The sequence below is a fragment of the Camelus bactrianus genome, chromosome 36 (genome assembly GCF_048773025.1).
Source record: "Camelus bactrianus isolate YW-2024 breed Bactrian camel chromosome 36, ASM4877302v1, whole genome shotgun sequence".
Lineage (NCBI taxonomy): Eukaryota > Metazoa > Chordata > Mammalia > Artiodactyla > Camelidae > Camelus > Camelus bactrianus.
In genome coordinates this window covers 1,777,346-1,802,036 of record NC_133574.1, presented here as the reverse complement: position 1 = coordinate 1,802,036, position 24,691 = coordinate 1,777,346, and the positions used below count along the sequence as shown (strand labels likewise).

At 50.9% G+C, this 24,691-nt stretch overlaps 1 protein-coding gene across 11 annotated transcripts in view; it reads left to right on the top strand.

The window, feature by feature from the left end:
• COBL (cordon-bleu WH2 repeat protein) overlaps window positions 1-24,691 on the top strand; it is a 153,642-nt gene that overhangs the window by 92,503 nt on the left and 36,448 nt on the right. For 9 of the 11 annotated variants that reach the window (XM_074358630.1, XM_074358632.1, XM_074358636.1 and 6 more), the window contains 3 exons: window positions 1,080-1,262; window positions 15,331-15,469; window positions 19,047-19,214. In XM_074358630.1, coding sequence (XP_074214731.1) covers window positions 1,080-1,262; window positions 15,331-15,469; window positions 19,047-19,214 — 490 coding nt within the window. The remainder of the gene's footprint in view (window positions 1-1,079; window positions 1,263-15,330; window positions 15,470-19,046; window positions 19,215-24,691) is intronic. The other 2 variants (XM_074358638.1, XM_074358637.1) reach the window with 1 other exon arrangement.

The following is a 24,691-nucleotide window of genomic DNA, read 5'->3' as shown; positions in this document are numbered from 1 at the left end:
AACGGAATCCAGGCAGTGTCCCCGCCGTCTGCGGGCTGACACCCCACTGCCCTGGCCGCAGCGTGAGATATACCAGGACCACCAGTGCTGGGGAGGGGGATAGGGGACAGAGCAGGCCGGGGGGTGGGCACCGTTTCGGTTTTAACTGGGAATTAAAGGGTTATTTCTCTAATGTTCTTTTTGCACTAACATTCGTATTCAGCAGAACCTGGGCGGGGAGGAAAGTTGGAAAAAAAGATATGTGCCTTTAGTCTGTTCCCCCGGGCATAGCCATTGCCCCGTGGGAGCAATTAATTCGTGAATTTATTTCCAGTTTATTACGTATCCATCGTGAAGTTCTGCCTTCGATGGTCACATAAAGGCTTCACAGCGCACTGTTGATTGTAACTTCTCAGAGCTACAAGAAACTTAAGTCCCTTCCTAGCAGCTGGTGAACGACGTCTTAAGATGGTAAAGACAGGCTTCCCTTCCCAGCTCCCCAGAGAAATGTATTTCTCAGTCCGTTCCTGCCCCTTTTCAGCATCTGAGAGCTTGCTCTGATGACAGGTGCAGGGAACTCTATTCAGTTTCTTGGAATAACATACGATAAAAAGAATCTGAAAAAATATATATATATGTATATATATGTATGTCTGTGTATAAGTGAATCGCTCTGCCGTACACCTGAAACTAACATTGTAAATCAACTACACTTCAGTAAAAAGTAACGTTTAAAAAAAAAGATGGGTAGATTTGGTATCAGTTAAAAATAATTGCAAGAGGCTGGTTCGATCTGCAGGTTGGTTAAGACCGCTCTGCGGTTTTAGCTGGTCTTCCCAGAGGTTCAGATCGCTCAGGGATCTGCCGTCTCCTTCATGATGAGGAAAGTAAACCGCACACCAGTGACCTCATGCAACGGGTTCTGGGGCCATTTTCACAGGAAAGTGAAGATCTGCGTTTTGCTTGAGCCAGTCAAGCCCGCCAGCGGGAACGATGCTGGGAGTCTGGGTGGGGGGCTGGGCGCCTGGTCCTCAGGCACCAGCAGGCATCTCAGGGTGACATGAGTTTGTGTTTGTCTCCCCCCCCTCCCACCCCGACAGGGCTGCTTGACGACGCCGAACTCCCCGTCCGTGAATTCCCGCTCCACCACGCTGGGTCCATCCCTCTCTCTCAGCAGCATCTCCGGGGTGTCCGTGAAGTCGGACCTAAAGAAGCGCCGAGCCCCTCCCCCTCCGTCCGGGCCCCGGGCGGGGCCCCCGGTGCAGGACAAGGCATCGGAGAAGGTAGGCAGGGGGGTGGCGCTGGGCCGGTGCACCTGCTGAACGCACACGCACGCGCGGGAATCCTTGCAGCTTGTGCCTCTAGAGGCAACAGGATGGTCCCGGGTGAATCTTCTCCACTTTATTTAGAAGTAAAGGTGAGATGCCCCGTTGCTTCCATTAGCGGAGGACGGAGGCAGTTTTTGCACCGGGCGTCCTGAGAGGTGCATGATCTTTGACGAACGCTGATTTTATTTTTAGCACTGCAGTTTGGGGCGTGCTTGCTTACTGGGAAAGCTGCAGGCACGGTGAGGAGTCTGGAGTTTGCAGAAGGCAGGGGTGGCACGCAGTATGACTCGCGTCCCCGGGAAAAGCTGAGATGTTTGCATGTGAAGCTGCATTCTCAATTTCCAGGGGACAGGACACATGACAGTTTTCCTGGCTTAGAAAATGTAACACTGCAAAAAAAAAAAAAAAAAACAAAGATGTGGGTGGGGTGTGGCCGGGGGTGGGGCGGGAGATACTGAGATTCGGGTTGACCTGCAGAGAAGACAGGACGGGTGATTCCTCATTGAGCAGAGACGTCCCCCCAGCCACTCGCCTCCCAGCTTCCTGCGGGGACACCGCACGGAGCACATTTAAGCCCAGCGGCTCTCCGGCAGGAGCTGACTTCCAGCTCTTTCCACCGTGGCATCACCTGGACCGTCTCCGCTTCTCACGGTCCGCAGCGTCACACGCCTGCTAGCCGAGGCCCCCTCCTCCCTTTCCGGCTTATTCATAAACCGACTTTCCTTAGAATGAGTTAGAAGCCACCTCCAAGGGGGAGGCGGGGCCCCTGTGCCTTGGTTCAAAGTCACATCAGTCGCTCTGTGGCAGCGTCCGGACACCTGACTCCATTTCCTTTCCGGCCGCGGGTGTCTGTCTGTCCGTGTGTCAATCTGTCCGCCCACCAGTCATCCTTCCCACTCCCTCCAGGGGTGTCCTTTGTCGCAGGTCTCCGAGCAACACCCTCTTCCCATCTGCAGGGTTTTGCACTCAACAGCCCTCGAAATCCTGTCATGCAACCCATTTTAGAAGAAAATTTTATTTTTGTGTACCTTACACATGTTCTCTTTTTTCTTTTAACTGAAATCTGGTGGATTTGCAATGTTTCAGGTGTGCAGATTTTTCAGATTATGCTCCACTGTAGGGTTTTACAAGATGATTCCCTGTGCCCTACAGTAGGTCCCTGTTCGCCTATTTTATGTCCAATAGTTCATTCCTGTTAATCCCATGCCCCTAATTTGTCCCTTGCCCCACTGCCTCTCCCCTTTGGTAACCATAAGTTTGTTTTCTATGTCTGTGAGTCTCTTTTTGTTTTGCAAATAGCTTTATTTGTATTACTTTTTAGAGTCCACATATAAATGACATCATATAATGTTTATCTTTCTCTGTCTGATTTACTTCACTAAGCATAGTAATCTCCAGGTCCATCCATGTTGCTGCAAATGGCAGTGTTTAATTCTTTTTCATGGCTGAGTAATATTCCATTACCTGTATACCACAGCTTTTTCATCCAGTCATCTGTTGATGGACATTTAGGCTGCTTCCCTGTCTTGGCTGTTGTAAATAGTGCTGCTATGAACATTGGGGTGCAGGTGTCTTTTCAAATTAGAGTTCCCTCTGGACATATGCCCAGGAGCGGGATTCCTGGGTCATGTGGTAAGTCTATTCCTAGTCTTTTGAGGAATCTCCATACTGTTTTCCACAGTGGCTGCACCAAACTGCATTCCCACCAGCAGTGTGGGAGGGTTCCCCTTTCTCCACAGCCTCTCCAGCATTTGTCATTTGTAGACATTTTAGTGATGACCATTCTGGCAGGTGTGAGGTGACCCCTTATGGTAGTTTCGATTTGCATTTCTCTGATAATTAGCGATACTGGGCATCTTTTTGTGTGCCTGTTGGCCATCTGGATGTCTTCTTTGGAGAAATGTCTGTTCAGGTCTGACCATTTTTCGATTGGGTTGTTTCGGGGCTTGTTTTTTGATATTAAGTCATAGGGAAACATTTTGTAATTTATTTTGAGACCTCCATCATATTTTAGCTGTCTTTCGATGAAAGAAATGTAGGCACAAACGACCCATCATTTTGCTGCACACATACACGACTGAACAGTGCAGACAGTGAACACAGAGTTGCTTCCCGGGGGTCTGCGATGTACCCCTAATTTGATGGGGGAGTTAGATCCTGAACTTCTTCGTAACACACAAGCATTTGTGTAAATTTATCGTTTTTCAACCGCCCACCTCTGGGGATGTCATGTTGCCTCTGAATGGGAGGGGTATTTCTTTAGTGGTGAAAATTGTGAACTCCGGTATCGATAACATTCAGGCTTTTTCCCAATGAGTCGCATCTTCCTAGTGCTGTAGGATGCAGTCCAGTCTCCAAACTGCGTCAGCATTTTAAAACTTTCTTCCATCCAGAGAAGGTGTGGTTTCCAGATTTTAACATGCTTTCCAGAGTGGATCAAGTCTGCGTGAGTGGGAAAACTTAATATATTAAGTAGAAAATCGGGAATTCTGAGTGAAAAATAAATAGTCCTCTGTATCCTGCAGAATGAATAGAGTTCCCTTTGAGTCCATAAAACCTTTTTTTTTTTTTTACTGAAATCAGTTTTATTTGGCCCAGAATGAGTGGAGAAATTGGCTCCCAGCAACCATCTCCTTTTTAAAAACATACAAGTGGCAGATGGATCTGATTTAAGCATTTACTATGAACCTGCTTCCCACACCCCCCCCCTTTTTTTTAAATGAAAGGCATTTTGTTATTTAGTAATTTCTGGGAAAGGAACCCAAAAATGTATTGTCATCGTTGGGGAAGAACGTCAGTTCCTTCTTCCTGAACTTCCTTCCGTGTAAAGATAAGAGGCTTATTTGGAAAGCCTTATTTCTGTGCAACTGTTCCCAATACGAAAATCCTGACTCAGGAGCAAAGGAGTATTTCCATGGACATGGCCAGCTTATAAGAAAATGAGAATGTTTAGATGTTCATATTTCGAAGGACCTTTTTTTCTTACCAGCTAGTATTAAAAATTCAGTATGGTGAACCCTTCAGCTCCGTGGGCTCTCCATCCTCAGATTTAACCAATGATGGATCCAAAATATCCAGGAAAAAAAAAAAAAAACTTCCCGAATGTTTCAGAAAGCAAAACTTGAATTTGCTGTCTGCAGGCAACTATTCACAGAGCATTTATTATATGGTATCATTATAATTACTCTGGAGATGAGTTCATGTTCACAGGAGAACGTGTGTAGGTTATGTGCAAATGCCACCCACCATCTTATACAAGGAATTCAGCGTCCCAGGATTTCGGGACCTGAGCGGGGTCCTGGCACCAACTCCCCACCGATACTGAGGGAGGACTGTGTTTACTCACTCAAGTCTTAAAGGTAGCTAATTTCAGCCATCTTCCAGGTCATCTGAAACATTTAAAAAGTGTCATCTTTGTCTCAGAATTCATTACCTGATTTTTTTTTTTTTTTTTGGAAACTCCTAGGGTATATTTATTTAATTTTTTTCCTCTTAACGGAGGCACTGGGGATTGAAACCAGGACCTTGTGCATGCCAAGGAAAACCTTTTGTAATTTATTTTGAGACCTCCATCATATTTTATCTGTCTTTTGATAAAAGGAATGTAGGCACAAACGACCCACCATTTGGCTCTGCCACTGAGCTCCACTCCGCACCCTCTTCGTTACCTGATTATATACTCATAATTTTACCACTAGTGTGTGTTATCCCTGAAAGGACTTGTCATCATCTTCCCGGAGGTATCTTGAGCTGATGAAGTGGCTGGCATCTTTATGCAAACCTGCCAGCAGGCAGGCCAGCGAGGGCAAGGAATGTGTCATCTTTCAGAAGGAGGTGGAACCTTCATCCGTCTTTCCTGTACCTTTGTGTGTGTGTGTGTGTGTGTGTTGGGGGAGGTAATTAGCTTTATTTATTCATTTATTTTTTAAATGGAGGCACTGGGGATGGCACCTCGGCCCTTGTGCATGACAAGCATTTGCTCTACCACCGGGACAAATTAAGGGAAGAAAAAAAAAATGAATGATGCCCAGAAGAGAACAGCCTTTGTGGACCCCACGGGAGTCTGGATTCTTGCCTCACCTAGAGATTGCTGACCGGCTAAGTTAAACGGTGACCAGTGCACCAGTCTGCTCGGGCTGCCGGGTAACAAAACGCCACAGTGCGGCTTAACCATTGGATTCTCCATGCCCCGGCGGCTGGCAGTCTGAGATCAAGGTGGCCGTGTCCCCCTGTGTGTGTCCCCCTCCTCTCTTCCTCTTCCATGAAGACACCGGTCACGTTGGGTGGGGGACCACACCCTCACGGTGTCGTTTTGATGTGACCTTCTCTTTGAAGACCCTTTCTCCAAATCCAGTCACGTTCTGAGGTGTGTCAGGGTTGGGACTTCAACGTGCGGATGCTGTGGGGACAGAATTCAGTCCATAACCAAAGGGAAGCTGAGTTTCTGTTTATGGGCAGAGCAGTGTTCTTGGCCGTAAGGAATTCAAGGTCAAGTAAGATTCAGCTCTCGATTTGCACTCGGTGCGGGAGCATTGTGCCTCCGCCAAGGACCGGAGGGGGGCCCTTTCGGGGTAGATGATGGCATGTGGGTGCAACACAGTGGCAGCAAGCAGTCCCACGGGGGGACCCCACGTGCACCTGCACTTCTTATGATTCTGCCTGACCCCCCCTCCCAGGGAAACCGTCGGTATTGATCCAATCAGGGACCAGAGACTGGACGGGGTGGAGGTGTCCCTTCTGATCGCCTCCCTGGTAGGTGGCGTGCAGATCACGGATCGAGCCCCAGTGGAGAAAGGTCATCCCGCGCGGCTGGGAGTGTTTTAACATCAGATCAGTTGAGGATGAAGGTTCGTGCTGCCAGACCAGTGGAGACATGGAGAAGTCCACTCACCAGCCAGAAGCCTTCCCGTGGCTCCTGGGCAGGGAAGGCACCTCATCCTGTCCTCCGTCAGCTGGTCCCAAGGTCAGCGTGAAAACATTAATGATGGCCCAGTGCCGGGCTGGGTCTGGCTGAACCTCAGCTGTGGTGCTCAGCTGTTCTGTGTATCAGCTCGTTTAAGTTCGTTTTTGCAATTGCCTCGTGGGCTTGGCGCCGGCAGCTGCCTCGCACCAGTGGGGACACGGGGGCTCACTGGGGTGAGCGAGGGCACAGCTCTGCGTCCATGGGACCCTTTCTCCGCAGCCCATCCTGCTGCTCATGGAAGTGGTACCACGGCTGAAGCATTGGAGGAGGCAGTCCGCCTCCATCCGTGCCTAAGCCAAGGTGGCAGGCTGGTGTCACACACAGAAGGCTGGGCTGTCCTTTGTGCAGGATTTCTAGAAAATGGAGTTAACTTCACCCGAGCCTGCCCGAGCCAGGAATACGTAAACCTGGCCAGCCAGATCATGTCGCCTTCCAGCGTTCCAAATATGAAGGGTATCTGCCCGTTTAGTTCATAAACAGAACGAGGGCAAAACCAAGCAATGGTAAGCGCTAATTCTCCTGGTAAGAAACAGCCCCATATAGGGTTTCTTTATATCCTAAAATATAGAAAAGCCAATGCAAAATGTATTATGGGACGGAACAATTTTTTTTTTTAATGTAGAGGGGGAAGTGAAACACTGAGGACATCACCTCTGGTGTTGAGATGTTTCTTCCTGCCCCGGAGATGAGGGGCTGCTTTGTGCTCAGAGGATGCCGGGTCCCTTGACCAAAGCAAACATCCCGGTGGAACCGGCGGGGTCCCAGCGCAGAGCCTGTGAACACAGTCCCGCCGCAGAGGAACTTCCTTTGGGCGGAGATAACGGCCAGCCCGCGATGGGAGTTTGCAGAGAAAGGAAACGGGGCTATTTCAGTCTTGTGATGGGACCGTTTCCTCCCGGACGCTTCCAGCCAGGGGAGCGAGTGTGTGTTTGCAGAAGATTAGCGTGTCCTATATTTTTAGCTGTCATCAGAGCGTGTGACATTCTGTGAGGGCATCTTTGATAAAAATCAAAGGGAAAAGTGAGCTGGTGGGTATGTTGCGCGTGGACATCTTAGGGACACAGAGGAAATGAAGAGCCAGGCTTTGTGTCACAGGGTCACACTGTTTAAATAGCCCCTGTTCACGTTATGATGGTGTCGTCCGCACACTGTGTCCTTTTCGTCCCTTTGGTTTTATCTGTCAATCATTCCAGCCATCACTATGTTTCCGTTGCAGAGGGAATTGGGTCAAACTGTGGTTTCCTTATTTTTATTATCTTCACATTCTGCTTCTTTGTATTCAAATATTTTCACAATTCCTTCCAGTCACTTTGCTAACTGAGCGTCAGAAAAGTGGGTCTTAGAACACAAATCAGTTTAATTTTTTTTTTCACTTTTACTGTTTGGTTCATTTGGGTGGGTGGGTGGGTAGTAATTAAGTTTATTTACTCATTTATTTTAATAGAGGGACTGGGGATGGAACCCAGGACCTCGTGCGTGCTAAGCACACGCTCTCCCACGGAGCTGCACCCTCCCCCAAGTTTACTGTAAATTTAAAGTGTAGGAGACCCTAGTTCCTCTCTTTGATGCGTGGTTCAGCCTTCGGAACCTGGAGCCAGTGCTGTGCAGCAGCTTTTTAGTTGGATCCTATTTAATTTATTTTTGCTTTTGTCACCCATACTTTGGGTGTCAAATCAAAAAAAAAAAATGAAGTGATGATTAATAATCATTACTGTTATGATAAATGTCTTCGTGCTGGCACAGGGTGCTGTTTTCTCAGAGTGGAGGATGTCCGCACGGCTCTGTGGCACCTCTTTGCTGGCAATTTTAGTTGCCTGCTTCCATGTACGGGCAGAGCCAGCTACGATCGTTTTGATGCCCACGGAGATGCAGATTTTTTTTTATGAGCAATGGTGTTGCACCGTGTTCGTTTGAGGCCGATCCTTGGAATTGTGCTGGGCATCGATTCAGCCCCGCTCAGGACGGAGCAGCTTGCGTCTACAGCTCGGTCATCATGCGGGTAGCTTTTTCCCTCTGGCGTCAGTGACAGTGTCTGTAAAACCAGGCGGGAATGTGCATCCGCCCCTGAACGGTTCCCTGACTCCGTTGTCTTGATCACTAACTGCCTGAACTTGGTCTCCGGTGACCGGAGGGGACCTGCGAGTCTTCAGCTTTTCTACAAACAAGAGGCAGGGGACACAGAGGTCCCTTTGTACTCGGAGGTGGGTGCGGGTTGCCCTGCAGGGTTCTGCTCCGTTTCAAAAGGACCTTGCAAGTCTTACGTCTGTCCTCCTTTCACCACTATATGAACAAGGGACCGAGGAGAATGGGTTTCCTCCACCAGCCGGCTGTTGAGTTTCAGTTTCTCCAAGAGCAGTTGGTTCTCAGACGGATGTCATTTATGAAACTCATATTTCCGTTGGCTTCTCTGAATCAAACGGTGTCATTTGTTGGACTTCCTGGTAATTTTAATGATGTAACGAGGGAATAAATGCTTTCAGGCAACTCCGGGACTTTGGAAACTAACTTCACGTTGGAGAGTACGGAGTTGCAGACACGGTTCTGCGATCTCCCGTGACTCCAGAAAGAGGGACAGCCCTGATTTGCAGGTGGCTTGCTTCTTGTATCAATACCTCCCTGGCGGAATCCAGATGGCTCCCACGGAGCAGAGCGTGGGGTTCCTCGCTCGGGCGTACGCAGGAAACCAGGAGGATGTAGGCTTTGCCTGGTTGTGAAGCTGAGGCTCCGACACTAACCTTTGCAACTCTGGAGAAGCCATTTCACCGCCAAGGCCCCCAGGTTGTAAGACTATAAAATTTACTTCTGGTTCTGGCGGCCAACATGCCCTAGTGTGTTGCCCAGTGATTCTCCTTGGGCGCATTGGGACCTTCAACTTGCTTCTGACCCTCGCTTCTGACGGCGAAGGTGGTCAGATGTCACTTCCTTGACTAGGTGACATTGTAGGGCAAAGTTGATGCAATGCCTCTCCCTTGATTACATTTTGTTACGTAAGATTCCTCTTAGCAAAATGGAGAGAGAGATGCCCCTGCCTGCCCCAAAGCAGCAAATACTCAGGGCATGAGCTGCCTTTGAAGAGGACCTGCAGGTGACCTCAAGGGCCTGAAAATGGCCCCGGTCCACAGTAAGAGGCCAGGTGTCTCAGTCATAGAGCTGCAAGGGAAGGAACTCCTGAAACAGCCTCAGTGACCGTGCACGTGGAGAGTCCAACAGGGGAGTGCAACCTCATGACGTCTTGACGACAGTCCTGTGAGACCATGAGCAGAGGACCCAGCTTAGCTGGGTTTGGACTCCTGACCCAAAGGCACTTTGAGATAACAATCTGCATGTTCTTACACTTCCGAGTCTACATTAATTTGTCACGCAGCAATAGAAAATTAATATATATCAGTAGATTATATGTAGACTCAAGGAGGTAATCCACGATCCCCAGTCTTCCTGGCCTGAAAAACCAGGACCAGAATTCGAGATAACCACCAGCCTCTGAAAAGTAAAGGAAGAATCCAAAAAAAGGAGAGAGCCAGAGAGCCACGAAGTGTGTGGATAAATTCTGCCCAAGTCTTTGGCTGATGGCATCATGCACGTGAGGAATGGGGGCCAAGCAGCGAAGGGTAAAAGAACATAAATTGCCAACCAAGAGTCAAAATTTGCATTGTCAGTCCATTCAGCTTATTGCCTCCTAAAACAAAAGAATTAACACTCTTCACAGGAACATAAGTGAATCCAGCACTTGCAAGAATGACATTCACAATGTCTAGGATATGAGCCAAAATTATTCAGCATATGACGAACCAAGAAAATATGACCCGTTCCCAAAGAAAACAAAAGCAGTCAACAGAAGACAACGTGGAGATGTTGGAATTGACAGCCAAAAATTTTACTGCTGTTTATAATTATGCTTAATGACAGAATGAAAAATGTGCTTATAAGGAATGGGGGAAAAAGGGAAAATCTTAAGAAGATTAATAAAAACTATAAACAAGAGCCAGATGGAAACTCTTAAATGGAAAAACACAACGTCTGAAATAAATTAGAATTTGCTCTGTTCGTCTGCTCGGATGACACCCAGCTGGGCTAGTCCTGTCACTAAGTGTGGTGTTTACTCTCACAGGAGGAATGCCACTCTGTTGATTGTGATCAAAATTAAATGGTGGCGTGTCCTCTGACAGCGAGATTAACTTTTGAAATTAAGATTATGCAGGAGAAGCTGTAATTCAGAGTCCCTGTGTTTTATGTGTCACCAGTGATCAGAGTGGATGGATTCAGAGACCCCTGCAGGGAGCTGGGGGGTCCCAGAGTCTTCCTGTAAAATCAGGATGTGATGTGACCATCTCCTTGAATCCTTCCCCAAATTTCAGAAGGAAAGTCAGCTGTTAGTACCAGTCCCTGAGCACTGTTTCCCCAGGGGCTCTCTTACCTGGGGAGGGATGTGGGGACCAGGGGTTCTGGATCCGCCCCCACCCACCCACCCAGAGGGCAGATCAGATCGGGGGCCTGTGTCCCGTGGGTGCTCTGGAAGCATCCTTGCGCAAGGCTAGGCTGAATCAGTAAGTACACAAACAGAGGCAAGCAAATCCCAACAGAAACACGTCCTGGGGGCAAGCCACGGCCCGCTCCAGGGACTTCCTTCCTCACCTGCTCTTTGACCCGCCGCCTGGGACCTGGAACTCCGCTTTCTCCTCGGCTGCCTCCTCTCCTTCCCTCCCTGAAGGCACCGGCTGGCCGTGGCCAGCGTGCAAACCCTGGTCCCCACGGACCCACCGCAGATCCACAGGTCTCCTTCACGGCAGAGTTTCTCAGCTGACTCTCAGCCCCCATCCTGTTAGGTCGCTGCTTCTGCCAGAGGATTTTGGTTTTGTTTTAATTGAGATATATTTGGCATGTAACATTGTGTGTGTTTAAGATGGTACCACGTGTTGATTTGATACATTTATACATTGTGATTTGAAATACGTCTGACATATAACATTGTACATATGTAAGATGGTACCACGCCTTGATTTGATACATTTATACACTGTGATTTGAAATACATCTGACATATAACATTGTGTGTATTTAAGATGGTACCATGTGTTGATTTGATATATTTATACACTGTGATTTGAAATACATCTGATATATAACATTGTGCAACCTTAAGATGTCCCACGCCTTGGTCTGATACATTTATACACTGTAATCCAATTGCCCTTGTAGCTGTAGTCAACACCTCTGTCCCATCCCATAATTAGCATTTCTATTTTTCCATTGAGAATAATCCAGATCTAGCCTCTTAGCAAGTTTGATGGTGATGACTGTAATTACATATATTTTTTGATTTACAGGAGAGATTTATTGGAAGAAATATTACAACATATAAACGCTACAGAAACTTTAATTTCCACTCGTACCATGGTAATTGATAGCATGCCTAATTAAAAAAAAAAAAAACATTTAAAATCCAGAATGCACAAGGTACTGGTCAGGTTGATTGCTGAGTCAAAGTGGTCAGTAAGCAGACCTCACATAGCATGATCCTCTGTACTGTGGTCTACGATCGCTATATTGTGTATTTGATCTCCAGGACTTACCCGTCTCTGCTTTGCAAGTTTGTTCCCTTAAACTCCCTCTCTCCTGTCCCCTCACCTCCCAGCCCCTGGTAAGCACCATTTTACTGTTTTTACAATTTTGGCGTTTTTAGATACCACATACCCTGTGACTTACCTTACTTAGCATAATGCCCTCAGGGTCCATCCGTGCTGCTATCAATGCCATCCAGATAGCCAACAGATATGTGAAAAGATGCTCAAAGTCACTAATCATCAGGGAAATGCGTATCAGAGCCGCAATGGACTGCGTCTCACACCGGCTAGAATGACCGTCATCCAGAAGACACAGGGTAACACGTGCTGGAGAGGGTGTGGAGAAAAGGGAACCCTCCTACACTGGGAGTGGGAAGGTAAATTGGCGCAGCCACTGTGGAGGACAGTATGGCGGGTCCTCAAAAATCTAAAACTAGAACCGCCGTGGGATCCAGCCACCCCATTTCTAGGCATATTCCCATAGGAAGGGGAATCAGGACCTTGGAGAGGTACCTGCCCCCTCCCCATGTTTATTTCAGCGGGGACATGGATTTTACTCTGAGTGGGACGGAAGGTGTTCGCAGATTGCAAGCAGAGCAGGGCTTGTTTCGGGGTGGAGGGCTGTGTGGGAGATCGCGGCCCCCTGCGCTCCCCTTTCGTAAGCGGTGGTGCAGTGGTGGTGCAGCCGAGTGTCAGCCAGCAGCCAGCCCTGGCTCACTGCCTCACTTCCCTTTCTTGTGTGATGAAACCAACGCAGCCCCCACCCCCACCCAGGGGGTGGTTTGGATGCTTTAAACAAACTAAGGGCAGGCCTAGGAAATTGTTAGCCTAAGATCTTTTTATTTTATTTTCAAGGAGCAAAATGGTCCCTCAGGTTCTTCTTTTTTTTTTTCTTTTAGGACCTGCTATTTATTTATTTTAATTTTATTTTTTATGGAAGTGTCGTCGGCGTACAATGTTAGTTTCAGGGGCACAGCAAAGTAACTCAGTTATACATTTGCGTACATATATACGTGAATTTTCGCACTCTTTTCCGTCATAGGTTATTACAAGGTATTGAATGCAGTTCCCCGTGCTCCACAGTAGGTCCTTGTTGTTTATCTGCTTTATGTACAATAGTGTGTATCTGTTTATCCCGACTCCTAATTTATCCCTCCCCGTCCTTCCCCTTTGGTAACCACAGTTTCGTTACTGTTCTCTTTGATGAATCCAGGTGAGTAAGGCAGAGTTGGCCTTGAAAGCATCACTTAACTTCAGGCCTTCTGTTTGCTCACCTGTAAAAATTAGAGCGTGGGTCCCAGCTGTAAGGTTCTGTGTCCTTTTATGTCACTGGGTTTTTTTTTCTCTTTATGCGGCAAACACCAAGATGTCACTTTCTAACGGCATTTCTGGCAGCTGGGGACACTTCTGAGCGCTCTATTTAATGCTGCCGTCCCCCCTGCGATGCCTTATAGCACCCCGTGAGGCGGGCGCAGGTATTGTCCCATTTAAGAGAGAAAACATTTTTCGATTTTCAAGGCTTCAAAAATTGACCTCACACACATCTCATCGCAGAAACCTAATGGAGACAGTGCCCGTCCTAAAATGAAGAAGTGATTTTAAAAAAAAAAAGGCACTGGATGCAGGAAACAAAGGATTAAAAAATCTGGGTGGAGGAAAGGAATTTCCAGGAAACTCAGTGAGAAAAGAAATCAGTTACCAAGTTTGGAAAAAAAAAAAAGGCAATCTAGAAAGAAAATGTAGCAAACTGCGCATCTCGGCTGGAGAAAATTCCTTTTGCGGGAAATTTCTGTTTTACATTCTTATAAAATCTGTTGCAACTATATATGCATAACTAAATAGGGAAGGTTAATTTGAATCTTGTGCTGTAATTTTTTTTTAATTGGGGAGGAAAAGTTTTTGTTGGGGGGAGGGTGCATGTGTCTCAGAGAACTTCTGGAATAGGAAGGGAAAATCAAGAAATCGCAGAATAAGCTTAATTATTTAGAAAAATAGAGGAAAAGCCAAAAAAGAAAGAATTTGAATTAGTTGCTGCCGGAGCGGGGCCGTGGACTGGGAGTCACTGGTTTGACTCTGAGCTTGGTGGAACTGTTTGCTTTTTTCTTATGTCCCTGTTTTTCATAAATTACAGGATTTTAATGGTGTCAGAGGTGGTTATAATATATTGTGATGGAAAGATTAAAAAAAATGACGGTTAAAAGGAAACATATGTTGGGTGGGGGGAGGGTGCAGCTCAGGGAGAGCGCGTGCTTAGCATGCACGAGGTCCTGGGTTCAACCCCCAGTCCCTCCATTAAATGAGTAAACCTAATTACCCCCCTTCAAATAAGGACATCCCAAAAGAAAACATAGAACCAGAAAAATATATGCCAACTACTAGTAATCTGAGTGTCAATTAAGGGGTATTTTTTTCCTTCCTTTGATAATTTAAAAAAAATTTTTTTTGCATTAGATATGTGTCACTGATGGCGTTTGAAAAGGAGACACCACACACACACACGCACACAGCCCTACATGAAACACCAGGTCCAGCCCATGAGGTCACTGTCCCTGGGAAGAGCCGGGGCACATGCTGTGCGCCTGAGTGAATAAACCAAGGAGCTCCAACAGGAGAGCTAAGAGAGCCTGGCAGGTGGGGTTGGCCGCACCCCTCCCAGGTTGAGCTCTTGAGGGATCGGGACCTGTTCGGACTGGAGCGAGGCCCAAGGCTGGCTGAGAGCCCCGCCCCACCCACGGGGCAGGAACCCAGCACCCTGTCATCACTTGCACATACTCTGCACGTAACACGGTGGCCTTTGAGTGCGTCTTCAGCCCTGAGTGTGGATGGATGAAAACGGTCAGAAGGAGGAGAGGAGGGGGAGGCAGTCTTTTGGAAGCAGAGCCCTGGAGTCAGGGGCTCCAGCCTCCACCGTCGGACCTGCTCAGTCCTGACTGGCTGCCCTGAGGAGTGGTGTGCTGGTGGTGGCTGAGCTGGGTGGCTGCGCCAGGCGGGAGCGCGACGTCCCTTCTGCTGACGAATGTCCTGCAGCCTGTGGACGGTTGTCAGTCCTGGCCGCCTGGGCACGTGCAGAGGCAGGAGAGAAGGGAAAGGCCACGGGTGAGGGCTGAGCTGCCCTCTCTGTCTGTCCTTTGTGTGGGCACACATCCCGGGGCCCTAGGTAAAGCTTCCAGCAGGAAGATTTCTTTTCTGCATTCAAGTCAGGGCTAAGGGACCCCTGCTTCATACTTACACTGAGGGGAAACTTCCTGCTCTTCTGATTTGCCCGGAGCCCCAGCCCCCTGCCACGTGGGGGGCTTGGGGGTGCCTCTGAGCATCCCTGGACCACCTCAGGGCACTGCTGGGCACATTACAAGCCCTCACTCCACCACCCCCACCACCCACCCAGGGGCCCCAGAAGGGGACTGGCCACCTGCCAGCCCCTCCCCCACCACCATGCTGCCCTTGTCCCCATGCAGAGCTGCCCTCATACTGAGTGCTGGTCCTTCTTTGTGCTTCGCAGGTGTCTCTAGGGTCCCAGGCTGACTTTCAGAAGAAGAAGAGGCGGGCGCCGGCCCCCCCTCCACCGCAGCCCCCGCCGCCCAGCCCGCTGGTGCCCGCGCGCACGGAGGACAGGGAGGAGGGCCGGAAGGGCAGGACGGGTGAGTGAGCGCACAGCACGCACGCCCCGGGTGCTCGCTGTGGCCTGGCATCGCTGCACGGCTACTCACCCCCGCGGTGGCCTCCTCCGCCATGCCATTAACCCGGGAAATATTTAGGCGAAAGAAAGAAAGTCTGGAAATGAACCGTTGGGAGTCCCGGAGCATCCCGCAGGCACATGTTCCGGGCGTGAGGTGGGCGTTTAGGAGGCGGGCTGGTGGGGACGGCGAGGAGGGGATGTGAAGGCGCCGGAGAGCGTGAGTGATGGAGAGCCAGGGCGCGTGGATGTGTGGCGGGCGGGCGTCCCCCGATGGGAGACGGTGGGTTCCAGGAGGTTGCCTGTGGATGCTGGAGTGAAAACACCCAGACCCCAGGGATTTATGGATCCGGTGGTTGCAAGACTGCTGTCGTATTTTGAGCTCCCTGTTCAGAACTGATCCCCACTTGGATACCTTTTAATAGAAGATATTCTTTGAGAAAAAGAGAACCCTAAGTAAAGAGGGCGCCATTGGCCTGTGTCTGCGAGCAGAGAGACCTGTGCGATCGCGCGACCCCGGCCCCTCGTGCTGCGGGGGAAGGGGACAGAAGTGTTGGAGGTCCCCGAGCCAGAGGTGGCCGCTTTTATTGGAAAATCACTCAGTGTTCGTGAGTTCACTTACGTAGGGACAGAAGCCACTCTTGACGAGCGAGGTTGCCCGAGACATGCCCCTGACGTACGTGCACAGGCGTCACCATCACGGGAGCCCTTCAAGGCCACGGCCAGGGCCAGTCAGCCTCCCGGGCACTCTCTGACCTGATGGCTGCAGCCCCCAAGGATGACTGCTTGCACCGTTAGGGTCTAAAACTCTCATCAGAGCCCCTGGGCTGTTGGAAGCATTTTTCCGCTGGTCAGGACCTCGCTTTTAATGTCTTAGCATTTTGCAGCCCGGGGACCGATTTTTTTCTAAGGAGCTGTGGTCTAGATTTCACGTCAGTTGCAAACTCCTTCCCAAAGGAGGAACCGTCTGATTTGAAGGAGACAGGACCAGTAGCTCATGAAAGTAAACCTGGTTGTCCTTTCATTGTTTCACGACGAGACCCCCATTCTGTCTTGCAAGCTCTCTCCCCACTCTTTCCGTGAACAGCTGACGACCCTCAGATTTAGAGTTCCTCGTGCAAACTGTAAGAAGCACCCCGTGAAGCGGTTAAGTGAGGACGTGGTTGAGTCCTGGCCACCTCCGGGCCGGACAGCCCGTCTCAATCCCAGCAAGGACCTCCCGATTCAGCCTTGAAGGACCGAGTGTGTGTGTGCGACGTGCTGGGAGGACCTGGCCTGGGTGTGGGGCAGCTGGTGCTCACGGGGGTCGCAGGAGAAGGGAGGTAGGCGATTTAAACCTGAAAAATTGAAACTGTAAGGACAATTGTCTTCCTAAGGAACATGCGACTGAGAGAATGTGTAGGTGGGAGAGACCCTCCGCGGGTCCGTCTCTAATCCATAAATTTCTATTTATGATTTCCTCCAGAAAATCACTTTGAATAGTTTTTGAGAGCTCCCTCAAGTTGCAGACCCTTTTGCTTTGAGAAATACACTTAAAATACAATTTTTTTTTTAAATTTAAACTGCGTTCAACATCAAACTTACCTTGGGTAACTTTGGACAACTTACGTCCGTGGACAAAGCTAATAGTGGTTTTTTTAAATCACACCTTGCCAGAACATGACTTTAAAGGAATTAATATATTGCAAAAAAAAAGTGTATTTGAAGCCTTATTGGATTGCTTTAATTGCACCATTCAATTGAATCGTTTTTGAGGTCAGGAGTCTCGGTGGCCATTGCAAGGCAGACCTCCATCCCCATCAAAAATCTCCATGATTTAAAACCACAGGCAGAGCTTTTAACCAAAGTCTTCGCTTTGGGTCAAAAGATAATAATTAAAGAAAAATAGCTCCTAACCACAAAAAAAAAAAAAAATTTCTGAGCTCCTTTTTCTATTCAGACACCTGGAGATACTAATAAACATTTTTTTTTGGAATTAGCACTAAAATTACACTGGAGCTGGCTGGATTTGGGTCTTGACCCAGATGTCTTGATAAACAAAAATAAAATTTCTGGCAGAGAGCCTCTCCCTCCCCTGCCTTCTGTTGGAAATGCTCTCTCGTGTCAGGTACTAACCTGGGCCAAGCAAGTCACACCCAATCAGACGTCCTTGGCTGATTTCCCCTTGACGGAGGAAACAACACGTAAAGATGGAGGCATTAATATTTTTCCACGTCAAAAGAACTGTGACCAGGAGAAGGAAGGCATGGATCTGTCTCTTGATGGACAAATGATGTCTCTTAGTATTTTTATTAATGACCTGATGAAAAGCATGAAACATGGAATCCATCCGTTCCTAGAAGATTCTAGACTTTAGAGCTTAAAGAATGTATTTTTATGAGAAATAATAGCACAATGTATCACCCTTGTAATTCACATCATTTGCTCTGCGAATACAATTGTAAATGGACCCCCGGCATGTAAACAGATCACAGAGGGCTGCCCTGGTAGTCTGAGAGGCAGGCTGGGGTTGGGGGGCACCACCCTTAACTCTCCAACTCAAAGCAGTTTGAAAACTGTTACCCGAAACAATGAAGGAAGCTGATGCTATAAATTAGTGCTTACTGGGGTCACACGAGGTCATAGATCAAAGCAAGAATAATCTGAAAAGAAATCCATGAACATGAAAAGACCAACATGAAAAAAGGGACTTCCTTTTAACTGACAGAGCTGTTCAGGGAGCTGTTAATAATCATTTCAGGACCAGCGTTTAAAAATAGTTGTGCCTCCCAGAAGCGAACGCCAAGTGGGCAGGCATTTTCAAGATGGCCCCAGGATGGGACACTACGTATAGAAAACCTTAAAGCAGGAAGGAGGTTGGATGCGGTGCTGAGTGAGGTTGGACTCGGTTCCGGGTGTGCTTGATTTTGCTGATGAGTGAGGTTGCCTTTGGTTCTGGCTGAGGTTGGATTTGGTGCTGGGTGAGGGTGGGTTTGGTTCTGGGTGAGGTTCGTTTTGGTGCCATGAGGTTGGATTTGGTTCTGGCTAAGGTGGGATGTGGTTCCAGGTGAGGCTGGATGTGGTTCCAGCTGAGGCTGGATGTGGTTCCAGGTGAGGCTGGATTTGGCTCTGGATGAGGCTGGGTTTGGTTCCAGGTGAGGCTGGGTTTGGTGCTGAGTGAGGTTGGGTTTGGTGCCATGAGGTTGGATTTGGTTCTGGCTGAGGTGGGATGTGGTTCCAGCTGAGGCTGGATGTGGTTCCAGCTGAGGCTGGATTTGGCTCTGGGTGAGGCTGGGTTTGGTGCCATGAGGTTGGATGTGGTTCCAGGTGAGGCTGGATGCGGTTCCAGGTGCAGCTGAATGTTGTTCCAGGTGAGGCTGGGTTTGGTGCTGAGTGAGACTAGATGGGGTCCCCGGCGTGGCTGCATCAGCTGCCGGGCCGTGTGCGTCCGAAGCTGGCCGGCGCTCCCGGCGTGGGCGAGGGATGGCCACGCGCCCGCGGTGGGTCGTGGGGCGGGGAGTCCCAGGCTTCCCTTCTGAAGTGACCCTGTTGATTCCACGTAGGTGTCGGCCGGCAGGTGCCACAGAAGCCCCCCAGAGGCGCTGCCCGGGGCCCCCCCCAGTTAGAGCTCCCCCCGCCCCCGCCCTACCCTCCTCCTGCCGCCGAGGCCGGGCCGCCGGGATGCTCCGGGACGGGCGCTGCATCCTTGGCCTCCGACCCGAGACCCACACGTACGTGCCTCTCCCTCCCTCCCCGTGTGTCCCGGCCCCTCCCTCCCGTGTCTGGTGTCAGGGCTGCGTTTCCAGACTTTCCATCTTGCCTCGGGGGTGGGGTACGTGTGTGTGTTCTTCCTACACGCGCAACGCAGTGTGTCCGATTGCACCGAATGCCACGCAGCGACCTGTTAAAAACTGATTTAAGCCATGAATCATTCAGACGCTGGTTAGATCGCGGCCAGGACCGTGTCGTGTGGGTGGAGCACATGTTCCCCAGATGACAAGGACCCTCAGAATGCCACACCAGCTCGATCTGCCCGGCAACCACCTGAGTGCGGGGGGGCTCCCTCAGGCCAGCTGTGGATGGGAAGGCGAGCTGTCCCCAGAGCTGGGGACACCGACAGATTAGAATCTGAGCCATCCGGCCCATGGCCAAGCATCAGAACCACTGCTCTGCAGAAGGGCGGGCAGAGGAGCAGCAGGGGGAACGGTTTGATTTGAGATCACAGTAGCCAGAAGTAAAGGCTTCATTTGTTTCCGGTCCTTGTCACACCGTGTCCGAGATCAGGCTTTCTTCCTCACTTCCTGGGGTTTCTTGTGGCCTTTAACCAGCAGTGCACACAGCCTCCCGCCTCCAGGCGGCTCACAGTGTTGTCCACGCAGGTGCACGTGTAACAGGTACCCGAGAGCATCCTCTGTGCTCAATCCCGTGCGCATCCCAACCTCCTTCAGGGAGCCTCGGCCCTGCAGGGGTGCTTCCTGAAAAAGTGGGTGCCATCCCGCGCTGGCCTTTCCGACAGCCTTGTGTCCCCCTGTATTCAGCCCAGGGAGCCGCAGGCGCCCACGCAAGACAGGCAGCCTTCTGGTTGGGAAGTTCACACTTTTCCACCATCGGACCGTGTGATCTTTCTTCTCTTCTTTTTAATCTTCTTTGCAAGTGACGGCCAGCTGGCTGCCAGCTTCTGGCTGAATCCTTTATCAGCTTTCTCTGGGCAAAATCATCTCGATTCATTCTCTCTTTTTTTTTTTTTTTGTTTTCACAAAGACATATTTTCCATCCTTAAATGATGTTTGATCATCTTGACGTTGGAGAGGCGTCCGGATGCAAATGAGTTGTACAGGGTGTTCAGAAATTGGGGCTTAGACAGATTAGGGCAGAAAGATGTATCCGAGGCTCTTTAAGCCCCTCACGCCAAGGCCGTGAGCTTTCAACGGCCTCTTTCATGGCCACAGTTGTCACCACGGATCCTCCTCCCCGGGGAACCACAGAGGGGGCAGCGGCTGAGTGGGAAAAGGTGGCCTTTGACAGCGGAGAGTGGCCACAGCCCAGGAGCTTTGGATGGGAGAGCCAGGCCCGAGGACCTTCCCACCCCTGACCTTACGCAAACCGGGGACCCTGGCTCCCCGCCTGGCCTGCCTGTGTCTTGGGGGGCGGTGTCAGCGTGCGGCGTCGGCTGGGGAGACCGTTGGACAAGATCTGAACGGCTGCATTTAAAGGCTGCGCCTGCAGAAGAAGAGCTCCCTTCTGGGTCTTTGCAAGTGGCGCAAAAACAGATCCCACCTCTGCCCTTGGGGACCTGCAAAAAGAGGGCTGAGCGGAAAAATGGAACAAGCCATAGACGGAATGAAACCTGGAGGCTCCATTGCCACCTCGTGCCCCTGGGGTCACGGGTCTGTTCTGTCCATGCCTTCATTCGCCAGATGCGTGTCATCGGGACGTCCTCTGTCCTGCCCGGGTCACAAGGCATCTTCCTTCCTCTCTCCCCATCTCTCCCCAACTCACACAAACCAAGAAACGCCAGGAAAGAGCATAGAAAGACAGGAGGACCAGAGAGGAGGCCCCGTGAGGGTCAGACCCCCGCAGACGTCTGCCCTCCTCCTGCTCCCTGCGTCTCTCCTGGCTGCGTGTGCGCCAGACACGAATGCGTCCAGCTCGGAGATTTTATCCACCTCGTTAGCAGGACCAGCTTGACATCCTTGGCAGCATTAAAAGCTGGGAAAGGCTGGGATCGCCTGCCCACCCAGGCGGAAGGCAGTCTGCCTTCCTTGATTACATTCAGGTCTTTCCAAAGGTTAAGGACAAAAAAGTTCTGGGTGGTCATTTGTTTTTAGATTTTTTTTTTTTTTTTACAGAAGGTTGAAGTCGCCGGTCACAGGGGAGCGGTAGGTGGCTGGATGCGACGTTCCACCCCTCGCCGGGCGTCGCACCTGCCCTCCCACCTGGCTCCCTGTGTCCGAAGGTGTGTGCAGTGCGCAGGGGCGTCGGCCTGCCGGCCACCGGCTCCCATGTGTCTTGTCCCGAATGCAATGTGAGACCCGGGCTCCCTGTGGAAGACACTGTGTTCGTGACAGAGACCAGACCTGGGTACCTGGAGGGCCAGGCGTGAGCTGGCTCCGCCCACATGGCAGCGCTGGGTTTGGGCGCAAACTGAGCCAGGACGGTGGTGTCACTGGTCCCCAAGACCTGGCACAGAACAGGGGGCAGTGGGAATTCACACTGGGGCATCTTTGACCCTCACCTTTGTGGCGCCTCCCCCTCACTCTCTCCCACGGTGCCCCAAGCCCCGTTGCACACCTTGGGCTTTGCGCCTTCACTGTTATTTGTCCTGCTTGGGTTGTTGCAAGGAGGTAAAATGCGTTCTCTTGAACACCCTGTAAGCACAGCCAAAGATAAGATTAAAAAGTGCCAAGCAGCCCACAGACGGTGGATGTGGACGCAGGTGTGAGGTGGTAAGATGTGAAATTGGTCCCCGATGCCACACCCTTCATTCCGATCCCTCCCCGTCCAGAATTTCCCATTCCAACCACCTCCGTGCCCCCGCCCCCCGCCTCTGGAGGGTCTTGTCCTGTCCCCGTCCCCGTGGCTTTGCTGGTCACTGCTGCCTGCTCCCCCGTCCAGAACCGGCCCTCTGCCAGCCCACCTGGGAGCCAGCTGGACCTCAGGCCCTTCCCCACGGACAGCCCCTCCGTCCCATTTTGACGCCTAAAGTGTTACCGGTGCTTGACTCCTGGTCACTAAGACGGTATTTACCTGGGGCAGAGGGGCATCGGAGGACACCATGTGTTCTGCACCACTGCCCCATTTCTCTGGGACTCCTGGACTCTTTTTGAACCAAAATACAGTCTGCAGTTAGCAGAGATCAAGTGACCGTCCCCTTGTGTGTCTGCCTGGCTCGAAGAGGCCACCTGTCCACGGCCTCCCTGCAGCACCGCGGGGGACCAGATGGAGGCGTGTTCTGCACAGGGATGGGGCTCTCCGTGCTCCCCCCACTCCCATCCCGGGGGTCTGTCTTTAGCGTCCCTCCCACCCCTTCCTCTCACCCTCCAGGTGTTTATCCCTTCCTCCCACACGTAGGACACACACCTGCATGTGCCATGTCACCAGTCTGAGCCACTCAGAGGCCGCCACGGCCTTGAAGGGCACCCAGCACCAGCCTTGAGGTCCGTCTGCAGGACACTCGGTAGACAGAGTCCGCATTGCTTGTCACGTCTGAGACTGAGTTTAAGAAAGTCTGTGGCTTCCACCTGGACTCCGTCACCCACCAGAAGCCAGGCTGGGCTCTTCTCTGTGGGGAGGCCCATGGGGCCAGGAGGGAGGGAGCCTCTAGCCAACAGCCAGCAAGGATCTGAGGCCCTCAGTCCTCTGCCCGTGGGAGCAGAGAGCTGCCCGCAGCCGCCGACGGACCCTGGACGCCGAGCTCCCCAGTCGGGCCTGCAGGTGAGACCACAGCCCTCCCGGGTCGGCGCCGCGGCCCAGAGGCAGCCGGCTGAGCTGTGCCCGGATTCCAGGCCCTCAGTCAGCCATTCTTATTGTTTTAAGCCTGAGCTTTGAGATAATTTGACCAGAGGCAATAGGCCACCAATGCAGGCTGCCAAAACCCCATCTCAGACCTTTTCAGGGACCCTCTCATCTCCTGGAACGGGAATCCCAGTGGGACGGACGTGAGTGCTAGTGAACTGACGCCCCGAGCTGCCACCGAGGGGTCCCTTCCCTGTGTCATCTTTGGGGTCGACCCCGCCCTCAGGCTGGTATCAAGGATGCTGGCACCGTTCCCTGCATCCCATCCCGGCACCAGGACTTTGAGAGGAGGAGAGAGACTGTCTTTTCTGCAGAAATGCTCTCTGTGGTTTCTCTCACGTCTCATGGGCCACCGTGGCCCTGGGAGGAATGGGGTTCCCCTGGGATGAGCCAGCTTTCCCGGGCGTGTGGACGCCGCTGGTCAGCCCTGGGACTCTGCTCGTTGGGAAATGGGGGCGGTGCACGCGGTGTCAGCCGCCAGCAGTGTTCACTGCACGTGGGATGCAGCGTCCAGTTTGCTTCGTGGGTCCGGAGGATATGAGACTGTGCGAACAGGTGTAGAGAGGACTCCGTGCCGGAGGTGAAGGCCAAGTGGATGATCCAGATGGACGGCCACGTGCCTGAAGGTCAGAAATCACCGGAGCGTCGTGGTCCCCAGGGCCAGTTTCAGTGCGACTGCCTGACGTTGCTCCTGGCATTAGAACGTGCCCATTTAGAACCCAGGGAGGTCCAATTTCTGGATAATCTTAGTAGCTAATAACAGAATAGGGTGGGTAAAGTGCGTTCAGCCTATCAGTCTTGGGAATCCTGTATCTCATTTATTTTTTTTTTTTGGTGGGGGCGGTAATTAGGTTTATTTATTTACTTTTTTTTTAGAGGAGGTGCAGGGGGTGGAACCCAGGACCCGATGCATGCTGAGCACGCGCTCTGCCACTTTGAGCTGCACCCTCCCCGCTTAATCCGTTTCTGGTTAACAAGCTTTCACATTAACCTCCAGATATCTGATCACATACGTAGGTGCTTCAAGTGTGTGCCTGAACCGTGTGCGTGTGGGGTGGCCCCCATAACCATCTAACCAGCTCACTCTCTAATTTTGGTTTTAGTGGAACCTTCCCTGTGGGTCACCACAGAGGAGTCTGTCCCGCTGGTGGCCCTGAATTGTTTGCTTACAAGATGTGCGATCATTAAGCGATGAACAAAAGTGATTGGCTGCTTATTTCAAAGACAAGACCCTGGGGATTCAGAAATCACTGCATATAGAGCTCAGATTACAGGTTCTCAATTTCTTTTGTGTTTTGAAAATGAAACTGTCCGACGGCTGGCGATTCCTTACGCATTTTCCCACACCGGCTTTCCTTGCGTACACGTGTCTAAGGTGACAGGCAGAGGGGTTTAAAGGCAGGGAGGGAAAAATGGGCCATCAACCCCTGTTCTAAATAGTGTGCAGACTTAAAGCAGACCTGTGACAACTGCGATGATGCTTCCAGCTCATTGGTTTTCAATTTGTCACCAAGGGTGCTAAAGAAAAATTGTAAGTTGTCCAGAGTAGTCAGTCCTAAAGCTTGGACTGGAGCACAGTTCCAGGAGGCTTGTGTGTTGTGGGAGCACCCTGGACCCCCGGCAGGTGTGTGGCCTTCAAAGCAAGCCCAGGGAAGCTCTCCTGCCCCCGCCTTGTGTTTACATGATGCCTTCC